Source organism: Zonotrichia albicollis, chromosome 6 (assembly GCF_047830755.1).
Source record: "Zonotrichia albicollis isolate bZonAlb1 chromosome 6, bZonAlb1.hap1, whole genome shotgun sequence".
In the NCBI taxonomy this organism is placed as follows: Eukaryota; Metazoa; Chordata; class Aves; order Passeriformes; family Passerellidae; genus Zonotrichia; species Zonotrichia albicollis.
In genome coordinates, this window is record NC_133824.1 from 61,317,832 (window position 1) to 61,330,981 (window position 13,150).

Below are 13,150 nucleotides of genomic sequence, written 5' to 3' on the forward strand. Positions count from 1 at the left end.
TGCATTTCGGCACCTTATTTGGCGTTGCTGCTCCCAGGGAGCGAGGACTTGTTGCAAACAGTGGGAAGAGCCCTGGGGATGCTTGGCTGGCTCTGACGCAAGAGCTGCGCCGGTGCATTTTTGACCTTGCTTCGCCTCTGCCGAGTGCTGCAGCTCAGGGAGACTCTCCCTTTGCAGAGAGAAGGAGCCCCCGGGATGGAGAGTGCAGGGAAAAGGGCTCTGGGGAAAGGGAAACTCTGCCCGTGGGTTTAGGAGCAGAAGGAGCCGGCAGCCTTTCTTTCCTCAGCGTGCAGCCAGCTGTACTAAAAGGTTACCAGCTCCGCGGGGCCGTATCCAATTGCATCAGCTGGGAACCTCGTCCAACACGCCTTTGGGCCGAGAGTAACCCTTTCTATTTATTGCCCTATTGTTTGAGGCTGGAGGAACACGGAGATACCATCTGGGAAAGCTTTGTTGTTGCAGACCGGCTCTTGCCTGTGCTCCAGTCACCCTCCAAACCACGATCCCGCTTCCACGTTTGGGGGGCATGGAATGGGGGCTCCTCCGAGCAGGGATTGAGGCTCCAGGAGGGATTGAGGGGGGAGGTCACCTGCTGCAGGGTCACCCAATTCCCCTCTGCCAGCATCAGCCACGTTAGCAAAAACCCTTGGATAAAACCTGGCTAAGTGTGCCCACAGTGACCTCGGGAAAGGTTTTATTAGTATTAAAGGTATGTTAGGTATTAAAGCAAAAGGACAGCCTTGATAAATATCTCCATTATATTATAAATATCTCCATTATATTATAAATATCTCCATTTTAATGGCAAAGTGAAAATTGGAATAAATTTACCGTCCTGCTAAGAGGTTTTGTTGCCTGTGCGGTGCCAAAGCAACCTGGTCTAGTGGAAGTTGTCCCTGCCCATGACAGGGGGCTGGAACCAGATGGTCTCATGGTCCCTTCCAACCCAAACCATGCCATGATTCCATGGTCCTAAATCTCCCACTGCCATTCACCAGGGATGCGGGAATGGTGTTCCTGGCTGGCAGAGCCATTCCCGAGGCTGCCAGGGCGGGCACAGCTTTGCTGAGATGTGACTTCCCATCACCTGGCACGGGGCAGGATACATCCAGAGCGCTGGACCTCAAAGCACAGCCCCTTCCGCGTGTTGGATTTTCAGGAAGCGCGGTTGCTTGGCGGGATGTGTGTATCACTGGGTGGAGGAGCTACAGGAAGCGGATAATATTTTTTTTTCCTCCATTTGTGCCGGTTCAGACCCTTTTATTTAAAGACAGTTCCCATTTCCCCATATTCACACGGATTATGAGGATGGAGGGAACCAGCTCATCTCCCAGCCTCAACGGGGGCACGGGCTACTATGCCAAGGTAGGGTTTTGCTGAACGGGAAGGATTTTTCCTATGAATTTGAGGGCAGTGCTAAAAAACACCCCAAAGGGTGCGGAGTGGGCACGGCTGCCATGGAACCCACGCGGGTTTGGGATGCCAATGTTCCTAATGGATGCTCTCCAGGCTGGCTCCCGAATTTCCCACTCTGGATGCCCTGGGACCAGCGGCCACGAGCTGAGGAGGGCAGGGCTGAGCAAAGCCGGGCACAGGGATGAGATAATCGGGGATGAGCTGAGCCGGGATGAGGAGGGCTGGGCTGGGCAGAGCCAAGCCGGGATAAACCGAGCTGGGATAAACTGGGCTGAGCCGGGATGGGCAGAGCCAAGCGGGGATAAACCGAGCTGGGATAAACTGGGCGAGCCGGGGTGGGCAGAGCCCAGCCGAAATAAACTCGGTCGAGCCGAGATGGGCAGAGCCCAGCCGGGATGAGCCGAACCGGGATGAGCCAGGCAGAGCTGAGCCGGGATAAACAGAGTTGTGTTGAGCCGGGCCGAGCCGGGCCAGGCACAGCCGAGCTGTACTGGGCCAGGCCCGGCCGAACCGGGCCGATCCCAAGCCGGGCCGGACCGATCCCGGCCGGGCCGCCCCCCGGCGATTCCCGGATGTTGGAGCGGCCCCCATTTACTCCGTCCTTCGCTTCCATAAAAGGCCAAGGGGCCCGGCAGCCACAGGCGCGTTTTTCCTTTAATTATTATCCCCCTCCTCCTCCTCCTCCCTCCCTCCGCCTCCCGCTCTGCCCGCCCGCGCTGCCTCTCCCGGGCGGCCCCTCAGGAGCTGCGGCGGGGTCCCGATCCCGCCCCACCGCGCCCCCAGCCCTCCCCCGGGGCGCGGAGCGGGCACAGCCGGGCCCATCCCGCCGCCGATCCTGATCCCGCTCCCGCTCCGTGCCGGGCGCGGCCGGCGGCGCAGGAGGCCGGGGCCATGGCGCTGGACGGGATCCGCATGCCGGACGGCTGCTACGCCGACGGGACGTGGGAGCTGAGCGTCCATGTCACCGACCTGGGCCGCGACGTCACCCTGCGGGTCACCGGCGAGATCCACATCGGCGGCGTCATGCTGCGCCTCGTCGAGAAGCTCGGTGAGTGCCCCGGGACCCCCCGGGCAGCCCGGCATCCTCCCAGTGCTCAGCACCCTGCTCCAGTGCTGTGCTTTAACTCCCAGCACCCTGACTAGTGCAGTGCCCAACTCCCAGCACTCTGCTCCAATGCTGTGCTCCAGCTCCCAGCACCCTGCCCAGTGCAGCGCCAGAGTACCCAGTTTAGCCCCAGCACTCTGCTCCAGTGTTGTGCTCCAGCCCCCAGCACTCAGCTCCAGTGTTGTGCTTCAGTTCCCAGCACCCTGCCCAGTGCAGTGCCCAGCTCCCAGCACTCAGCTCCAAGATTGTGCTCCAGTTCCCAGCACCCTACCCATTGCAGTGCCAGAATACCCCAGTTTAGCCCCAGCACTCTGCTCCAGTGTTGTGCTCCAGTTCCCAGCACCCTGCCCAGTGCAGCGCCAGAGTACCCAGTTTAGCTCCAGCCCTCTGCTCCAGTGTTATGCTCCAGCTCCCAGCACTCAGCTCCAGGATTGTGCTCCAGTTCCCAGCACCCTGCCCAGTGCAGTGCCAGAGTACCCCAGTTTAGCCCCCAGCACTCTGCTCCAGTACTGCTTCAGCTCACAGCACCCTGACCCAGTACCCTGACCCAGTACCCTGCTTTAGCTCCCAGCAGCCCTGCTCCAGTAGATTGCTCCAGAACTCTGCTCCAGGACTGTATTTTTGTCTCCCAGCACCCTCTCCCAGTACTGGGCTGTAGCTCCCAGCACCGTATCCCAGTCCTGTGCTCCAGAGAGGCTCCCAGCACCCTGCCCCAGGTCTCAGCATCCTGCCCCAGTGCTGTGTTTTGGGAAACACAGCTCCAGCACCCTCTCCCAGTACTCTGCCTTAGCTCCTAGCAGCAGAGAGCCCCCCAGGCCCCCACACCCTGCCCTAGGCCCCCATACCTTTCCAGGCTGCCCCTCTCACCGATTTCACCACCCCGTGGCCTCAGCCCCATCCGCCGGCTGCTGCACTCCCGGGGTTTTACACAGAGTTCGGAACCAGCTCCGTTTTCGGCTTGGGGCTGGGGATTTGTTTGGGGGCGCCCCACAATTTACACCAAAACTCCCTCCTGAAGTTTCGTGCAAGCAAAGCGCTTCCAAAGAACCCATGGGGCGATCGGTGGGGTGATGTGGGCCGGGGGACCTGGGGGACAGGGCGGTGGCTTTGGGAGCACACCTGGACAAAGGGCCCGTTTGTCCGGGACGCGTGGGAACGCCGGGGCTCGGCTCGGTCCCCGCCGAAAGCGGGGAGCCCCGGAACCTCCTCCTCCTCCCCCTTTGTCTTTTTATCGGTTCTTTATTGCTCGGCTTTGTTTACTCAGCGGTGCAGCCCGGGCTGATGGCTGTAATTGCTCAAATAAAATATTAATTGCGAGGTCCCGCGCGTGCCTGCGGCTGTGGGAGTAGCGGAGCTGTCAGCTGCAGGTCCTGCTCCAATGCGGAGCCAGCCCTCGTGTGGCTTTAAAAGAAGCCCATCTCTTCCCCCGTGCTTAGGTTTTGATTTATTAATTATCTCGGAGTCGCAGGAAGGAAGAGTTGGATATAAATGGATATAAATACGCTGCGTTTCCAAAGGAAGCGAGCGCTCGCATCAAAGGGTCTTCGTGCTGGAGGTAGCCTGAACTCCCCGAAAACTTGAGTTTATTCTGGTTGTTGGTTTTTTTTATTATTATGGTTGTTTTTTGTTTGTTTTTTTTTTAATTAAACGCTGGAGGTGCAGAAAGTTTTGCTGAAGTTCAGTGGGGAAAAAGCAAGGCTTTCTAGAGGTGATAAAAATTCCACTCGTGAGTGAAGGAGCGATGCTCCCCTCAGTGCTGGAGCAGCTCCAGGAGCAGCTCCAGGGCCGGAGCGTGTGTGGAAATGTGGAAAGCCAGGCATGTGCACGGGGCTGGACCTAAATTAGCCCCTGACGTAATCCATCCCCCCCGAAATGTGTGCCCGGGTCCTCTCCACTTGTTAAATTAGGGATTGTATGAGAGGGAAGGAATGCGGCGGCGGCGTGGGGAGAGAGAGGGGCTCAGCCCCAGAGCCTCCCTTCCCGGCATGGTCACATCCATGGAGATCTCCAGCTGCTGCCTTCCCTTTCCCCTTGGCTTTCCTTGCCCAGCCAGGCTATACGTATTCAGTTCCTTTTAATCTTCCTGCGTGTCAGCTCTTCCAGCCCTCTCATTATTTTTATGGCTCTTCTTTGAGCTGCTGCCAGCTGAGCGGGGTCGGGTGGGACGGGGCTCGTTCCTCATCCTCTCCCCTGCTCCTCAATGCCTCCCTTCATCCAGCCTCTGCATCAATTCATTTTGCAATTTTTCCACATCAAAACCCTTTCCCTGCGTTTTTAACCTTTTCCTCTCTGTCGTTCCTCTGTTTAATTCCTTACTTCCACAACTTTCAGTGTTAAAAAGAATTATTCTTCTCCTGCCAAGCAGATTTTCTGCTTTGAGCTTTAAGGAAATTTCCTAATAATAAAGTTTCCTTGCGGTTTTGTGCTTCCCTGTGGGATGCCCCACACTGTGGGGGAAGGAAGGAAGGAAGGTGGGTCAGTGCCTTAGGCTGGGATTTGCCTGCTCCATCCTTTGGGACAAATCCTTTGGAAAGGAGATTTCTGTGGCCTGCATGGAGTTCCACTGAAGTTTAGGACATCAGTGAGAATCCTGCAGCAGATCAGCCACACTGTGGTTGCAGGGTGCTGGTAGGAAAAATGCCTTCCCTCCTCCCAGCAGCAAGGAAAGCTTGGAAAGGCAAAAAATCTTGATTTACATCAGCATTTATTGATGCTTGCAGGAGGAAGACTGCAGTAAATATCCTGTTGGGATGAAGCAGGAGCCCAGCAAAGTTTTTCCTCCTTACATTCAGGGCTGCAGATATCCATAAATCCCATGGACTCGATTCCTGCCTGCACAGAGCTGCAGTTGGACTCTTTGGGAGCAAGCAATTAAAATCTGTGGCTGATGCAGGCAGGGATTGGAGGAAACCCAAGCAGCAGATAGAGATTCTGGTAACTCAAGTGAATTGCAATGACCTGTTGGCTCCCCTGTTATTCATCACCCGCTGGATTAAGCCACTCCATTAATTGAGCCGTGCCAAGTTCTTGGCAAAGTCATCCCTGAAAAATAAGCAAAAAACTGCTGAGGTTTTAAGAGCAGCAGCATTTAGTTGCTCTTTGAGGGCTGGGGTCTGTAGTGGAAACTCCTGGTGCTCTCTCAGGGTTTTTTAGGAATTTTGCCACTATTGACTTACAAACAAAAAAAAATAAAGCGAGGTTTAAAATCACTGGGAGCAGAGGAAGGAAGGAAGTGAACGCAGGTTATTGTTGTTGTCAACTTGAGGCTGTTTTAAACACATGGAATTAAAAAAATCCTGTTTTTTTTTTTTTTTTTTTTTTTGAAACATGCTTGGGAGGAGCTCTGTGGAGTTGATGGAATTCTGTGGGATGTATGGGGGATGCTCTGTCTGGTCATGGGAATAAAGGAATAGCTGACAGAAACAGGGCAGGGGGGACAAATGGTGTCTGGCAGAAGCACAGCCTAAGACAGATGACCTAAATGTGCACTGAGCAGATTCAGAAAGTCTGTGCATAGAAGTTTTGTGATGGAAATGTGGATTTCTCTCTGGGATGTGAGTGGCAACTTCAGCTCCCAGGGTTTGCTGGAAGCACTGAGCACCTTTTTGGGCTTTTACCTGAGGAAAATAGATAAGTGGGTGAAAAAAGAAAAAAAAAACCAGCAAGATTTGGAATTATGGATGTCCTTCTGGACCAGAAGGGGTTAAGGATGGGTAATGTGGTGGAATCCCTGTTTTAGTGACCTGGGATGGGCAGGAGAGCTGACATGGATAAATGTCAGAGCAAACCCTCTGCCCTCAGACTGGCTGATAATGGCAGGCACTGATGACATCTCCTGAAGCCTTGGGGTTTGTTTTTGTGAATTGAAGGTGGGATAAGGTTTGTGCAACTGGTTTAACCTCCATTGTTCCCTTTGGCAGCTCCTCCATTATCTCTTTGTGTCACCTGGGAGAGGGTGGGATGTCACCTGAGGACTGGCACAGGACTTGTCCCATGTAGTTTTGGTTGTAGTTTTGGTTGTAGCACTTCAAGCTCTTTTTTTAAAGTGATTTCAGCCTGCAGATGTGTCTGGGATTCACCCCAGGGGCTTTCTTCACCATTAAATAGACTTTGCTGTGTTATCTTCCAAGGGTTTCAGCTCCACTCCTTGCAAGATCAATTCTAAATGTTAGTGTTATTCTGCCTGTGCAGCCTCCTCTCCTTAATGGACCCCTGAAAGGTTTATGAATAAAACACCGGCAAAGTGCAGCGTCATTGATTTGCCCAGGTTTGTGTTTGAGGTTTTGCAGTGCTTATAAACACTCCAGGCCCTCGTGAGACTGGCTGGGGAATTTTTTTTTTTTTTTGCCTTGCAACTGGAATGAACTCTTAGAAACAGCTTAAGGCTATGGGAGAGAAATGCAGAGGCCTTGTCCCAGCCCATTGCTGTTGTGAGCTCAAGGCAGGAGGAGGCTGCAGGGCTTGTCTTGTAGGTGGCTTGTTCCTTCTGCTTTGGATTTTGCTGCAATGCTGCTTCCAGACCTGGGAACCTCATAGGAAGGACATGGAGCTGCTGGAGTGAATCCAGAGGAGGCCATGGAGCTGCTGCAAGGGCTGGAGCCAGGCTGGGAGAGCTGGGAATGTTCCCCTGGAGAGGAGAAGGCTCCAGGGAGAGCTCAGAGCCCCTGGCAGGGCCTGGAGGGGCTCCAGGAGAGCTGGAGAGGGACTGGGGACAAGGGATGGAGGGACAGGAGCCAGGGAATGGCTCCCAGTGCCAGAGGGCAGGGATGGGTGGGAGATTGGGAATTGGGAATTGCTGGCTGGGCTGGGATTGCCAGAGCAGCTGTGGCTGCCCCTGGATCCCTGGAAATGTCCAAAGCCAGGCTGGACATTGGGGCACCCTGGGACAGTGGGAGGTGTCCCTGCCATGGCAGGGGTGGAATGAGATGGATTTCAAGTTCCATTCCAACCCAAACCTCTCTGGGATTCTCTGAGTGTAGCCACCTTTCCCAGAATGAGGTGTCTGAGCATCCCTGCTCAGTGCCGGGTGAGCTCGGGCTGTTTCCCAGTCTGTGCCCACAATGTCACCTGGGCACCTTCACTTGGGGCATCCCCAGCTGCTCATCTGTCCCTGAGGTGCCACCTGAGGTGAGAAGGATTTTTTTGCCTCAAAATCAGTGCTCAGTGTTGCTTTCCAAGTGCATGATGACCATGAGAGGACTCCAGGTGCAATTCAGTCCTCAGGGATCTGTTTGTGTCCCCTCTGGGGCTGATGCTGAGACCTCGTCCCAAACAATGTCACAAATGGGGATGGTGTTTGCTGTGCTTTGGGCAGGCACTGACCCTGCTCCAGATTTCCCTGGAAGATTTCTTGCCAAACTTTCAAACAGCAAAACCTGCCCAGCTGGCAGCGGGATGGTGAGCACAGAGGGGATGTGGCACCTGCTGAGCACCAAAATCCTCCTGCTCCAGATCCTGGCAGGATTTTGGGCTGTTCTGGGTTGGAATTGGTGAATTGGTACCTCACTGGATGCTTCCACTTCAGCAGCATCCTCCAGGAGACCAACAGCTCCCATTCCAATTTCCTCAGTGCCACTTGATGAATTAATTGTGGCTTCACCCTCCAAAGAGCACATTTTTGGTGACATGTAGTGACACCATGCGTGTTTTTGGTGACATACAGTGACACCATGCACGTTTTTGGTGACATACAGTGACACCATGCACGTTTTTGGTGACATATAGTGACACCATGCACGTTTTTGGTGACATATAGTGACACCATGCACATTTTTGGTGACATTAAGTGACATCATGCATGTTTTTGGTGACATAAGTGACACCATGCGCGTTTTTGGTGACATTAGGTGACACCATTCATGTTTTTGGTGACATTAAGTGACACCATGCATGTTTTTGGTGGCATTAGGTGACCCCATGCACATTTTTTGGTGACATATAGTGACACCATGCACGTTTTTGGTGACATTAGTGACACCATGCACGTTTTTGGTGACATACAGTGACACCATGCACGTTTTTGCTGACATTAGGTGACACCATGCACGTTTTTGGTGACATAAGTGACACCATGCACGTTTTTGGTGACATTAAGTGACACCATGCACGTTTTTGGTGACATTAGGTGACACCATGCACGTTCTTGGTGACATTAGGTGACACCATGCACGTTTTTGGTGACATATAGTGACCCCATGAACGTTTTTGGTGACATTAAGTGACACCATGCGTGTTTTTGGTGACATTAAGTGACACCATGCACGTTTTTGGTGACATTAAGTGACACCATGCGTGTTTTTGGTGACATTAAGTGACACCCTGCACGTTTTTGGTGACATATAGTGACACCATGCACATTTTTGGTGACATTAGGTGACACCATGCACATTTTTGGTGACGTAAGTGACCCCATGCACGTTTTTGGTGACATTAGGTGACACCATGCACGTGTTTGGTGACATGTAGTGACACCATGCACATTTTTGGTGACATTAAGTGACACCATGCACGTTTTTGGTGACATACAGTGACACCATGCACGTTTTTGGTGACATATAGTGACCCCATGCACGTTTTTGGTGACATTAGGTGACACCATGCACGTTTTTAGTGACATATAGTGACACCATGCACGTTTTTGGTGACCCCATGCAGGTTTTTGGTGACATAAGTGACCCCGTGCACGTTTTTGGCGACATATAGTGACACCATGCACGTTTTTGGTGACATATAGTGACACCATGCACGTTTTTCGTGGCATTAAGTGACACCATGCACATTTTTGGTGACATTAGGTGACACCATGCATGTTTTTGGTGACATAGAGTGACACCATGCACGTTTCTGGTGACATTAAGTGACACCATGCACGTTTTTGGTGACATTAGGTGACACCATGCACGTTTTTGGTGACATTAAGTGACCCCATGCACGTTTTTGGTGACATAAGTGACCCCATGCACATTTTTGGTGACATTAGGTGACATCATGCACGTGTTTGGTGACATATAGTGACACCATGCACATTTTTTGGTGACGTAAGTGACACCATGCATGTTTTTGGTGACATTGGGTGACACCAGTGCTGTGAGCACGCCCCCCCAGCCATGCACACTGATCAGGAGGGGCTGCCTCATTCCTTTAATCCAAATTTGGGCTCCAGGAAGCTCCACCGTGGGCTCAGCTCGATGGTGGCTCACATAAAGTGCTCTTTGTGAGCCTGAGTGGAATATTCAGCCGAGCTGCCAATGAGCAGAGGAATTCAGGCTGGGGGGAGGTAAAACCCACATAGAGGCAGCTCTGAGCTGCAGTCAGCAATTAATATCTGTATTCAGAGTAGTGATGGTTCTTTAAGGGCAAAAACAATCAAGATTTCATTTTTATTTATAAATTTTTTTGTTGGTGCTCCTGCAGATCCCAGAGCCTGGGTTTGCCACACCACAGACAGGAATTGTTGGGGTTGCTGCTCCCACCCGGCCCAAATCAGCAGTTTCCTCTTCCAGCTCCCTCAGGTTTCGATTTGACACGAGGCACGTGGGGAAGCTGAAAAATCATAGAAATCATCCCATTCACACACTTCCCCTTTTTTTTTTAATCCTTTTTTTTTTTTCCTTTTTTTTCCATCTTCCTCTCCATCAGGGCTTGTGTTTCACCCAGGCATCTCCTGGGTCTGTCTAAACCATACAAAAACCCCAAGAAATTGTGCTCAGAACAGAATCCTGGAAATGCTCAAGGCCATGTTGGACTTGGAGCACCCTGGTCCACTGGGAGGTGTCTCTTGGGGTTTAATTCAGATTTTTAAGGTCCCTTCCAACCCAACCACTCTGTGTTTCCATGATTCAGCAAACCAGCACCTGGATTTAACCCTTGGTCTTTGATGTGATTTAAAAAAAAAAAAACAAAAAACGGATTGTGGATAAGTGCCTGAAATTGTGGATGTGGGGAATGTTTGCTGAGTTGGGAAAGATGAGGGATTATTTGCTGTGCAAACTTCAGTTGTTTCAACATCACCAGGGACACCAGCACTGCCAGCTCCTGGTTTGGGTGTTGGAGGAGTTATTTTAGTGTGGTTTTCCTGACAGATGAGGGGAAGGAAGGAGATTTACAGCCCTTGTGGAGCTCACTGACTTCAGCCCTGGGTGTGCTTGGGGGGAAAAAGCCTCGTGGTGAGAAAACATCCTGGGGAAGCTGCATTTCTTCACTCTCATTCTGAAATGTGAATTTACTGATTGCTTAGAAAGGGGCAGAGAAACAAGACTGAGCAAAACTCAGCTGGCAGGATTCAGTTCCGAATGTTCCAGTGGCTTTCTGGGGTTTATGGTGTGTAATTTGGAAAAGTGCTGAGACCCCCAGATTCCTGTTGGATGGAATTTTGGCAGAGTTGCTGTAATTTTGTTTTCTTGCCCAGGTTTGCTTTTGACACATTGCTGTCATCCAGGCTGAAGCTCCTACCAGGTAGAACTGTTGGGAGCACTGAGAAAGTGCTCAGAAAACCAGAGGAATATTTTTTATTTATTTATTTTTTATTTCTGTAGAATTTGTTTTGGTTTTTCTTTTGCTCACCCATTTTCCAGTGAGGATGCAGGGGAGCTGCGTCCTCGCTGAAAATGGGTGAGTAAAAGAAAAATTCAGATGTGAACCTCAGCTGGGAGCTGGGTGCCAGCAGTGATCCCCCTCTCCCAGACCAGCTGGGATCTTGGGGCACCTCCACTTTTGGGTGAAATGTGCCTGAATTTGCCAACAGGTTGAGAACAGCTCTGGGAGAGGATGCACATAAAAGAGGATGCACATAAAAGAGGATGTACATAAAAAACCAGCCCCACAGCTGAAACCTTCACAACCTCAGCTGATTTTTAGCTTGCACAACATCCTGACAGCACCCAAAAAAATCATCTTGCCAATGGATTTTAAATCTCTCCCCAGCCCATTACACCTGCTTGGCTGGTGGTTGTTCTCTTTCTTTTCCCCTGCTCCCTGTAGGCACGTGTACTTGGGGAAGGGTGAAACTCCAACTCAGTTAGAAAGTCAAATTTATGAAATTACCTGGAAAAAGCTCTGTCCCTGTCTTGCTCAGCTTCCATCCTGGCTGATGCTCCACAGCGGCAGCTCCAGAGCTTCTGCAGCAGGAGTTGTCCCCATCCCTTGTTACTGTAACTCCTTCAGGCTAGGTCTAATGAGTGTTTGGAGGTTTATAATACACTCAAGATAGCTCAACTATCTTTGGAGGCATAAAAATTAGCAGGATGGCTTCTGTTGTGGTGTTGGAAACAAAAAGGTTGAATGAAAGGCAAAATAACAAATAGAAAAACTGAGCTAAGTGCTAAATGTTTTGACTCTTAGTAAAAACACTTCCTTTATTTGCTTCTTTTTCTAGTTAATTGCTCAAGCAGAACTTTTTAGCTTCTGTCTAATTAGCTGTCTTAAAGTTTGTAGTAAAGTCTCCTGAGTGTTATGAAGTGTCTTTTCATTTAATCAATAGGAAAAACTCTGAACTTCTTTCCTTTTAGAAGACAAAAGTCATTTTATCACTCCATCACAAAGAGCACACTCCTACAATCCCTCAGAGCACACTCCTACAATCCCTCATGTCCTGTCCCAAGGCTTCAGTGCCAGGATTTGAGCCTGTGATGGGTGAGGCAGATCCAGGCTCAAGGCTGGGGGTGTTCAAGTCCTTTAAAAGTGTTTTGTGTTCATTAATGAACAGGCAGAACCAAAGAAATCATGGAATCCTGGAATGTGTTGGAGGGAGCATTTCATCCCACCCTTGCCACCGCCATGGACACTCTGCACTGTCCCAGGTTGCTCCAAACCTTCTCCAGCCTGGCCTTGGACACTTCCAGGGATCCACAGCTCCTCTGGACACCCTGTGCCAGTGCCCTGTTCTTCCAGCCATGATCCCACATGGATCTGTAGGAGAAGGACCAACACTCACAGCTATGGGGTGGGGTGAGGCTGCCTGAGCCATCCTCAGGGCTCCAAAAGGTCCCTTCCCAGGGATCTGAGCTTCAGCCAGGGATTAACCATCACTGAAGCACTTGGGGAATTGCCTGGTGAGGGGTTGGGAATTCAAGGTTGGGAATTCAGGGTTGCCCATCATTCTCCTTTCCCTGCCTGATGCTTCATCCGTCCCAGCACACTTCCTCTGGCTCCCTTGCTGGCTGTGGTGTCTTCTGGGCAGCAGCAGCTCCTCTGGCTTGCACATTCCTTGGGGATGAGTCAGGACTGCAGGCTGCTGTCCCCCTGGGACACTTGTCCTTTTTGGAGAGGGAGGGGAGCATGGTCCCTGGAGAATTCCTTTACCTTTCCTTTCCTTCCTTTCCTTTCTTTCCTTTTCCTTTCCTTTCCTTTCCTTTCCTTTCTTTCCTTTTCCTTTCCTTTCTTTCCTTTCTTTCCTTTCCTTTCCTTTCCTTTCCTTTCCTTTCCTTTCCTTTCCTTTCCTTTCCTTTCCTTCCTTTCCTTTCCTTCCTTTCCTTTCCTTTCCCTTTCCTTTCCTTTCCTTTCCTTTCCTTTCCTTTCCTTTCCTTCCTTTCCTTTCCTTTCCTTCCTTTCCCTTTCCTTTCCTTTCCTTTCCTTTCCTTTCCTTTCCTTTCCTTTCCTTTCCTTTCCTTTCCTTTCCTTTCCTTTCCTTTC

General features: G+C 51.1%; 1 protein-coding gene across 4 annotated transcripts in view; it reads left to right on the plus strand.

The window, feature by feature from the left end:
• The first annotated feature begins 1,245 nt into the window (after window positions 1-1,245).
• FERMT2 (FERM domain containing kindlin 2) overlaps window positions 1,246-13,150 on the plus strand; it is a 58,196-nt gene continuing 46,291 nt past the window's right edge. For 2 of the 4 annotated variants that reach the window (XM_074544061.1, XM_074544063.1), the window contains exons 1-2: window positions 1,255-1,365; window positions 2,296-2,464. In XM_074544061.1, the coding sequence (XP_074400162.1) occupies window positions 1,303-1,365; window positions 2,296-2,464 (232 nt within the window). In that variant the 5' untranslated portion in view covers window positions 1,255-1,302. Of the gene's footprint in view, window positions 1,366-2,295; window positions 2,465-13,150 lie in introns of all 4 variants that reach the window. The other 2 variants (XM_074544060.1, XM_074544062.1) reach the window with 2 other exon arrangements.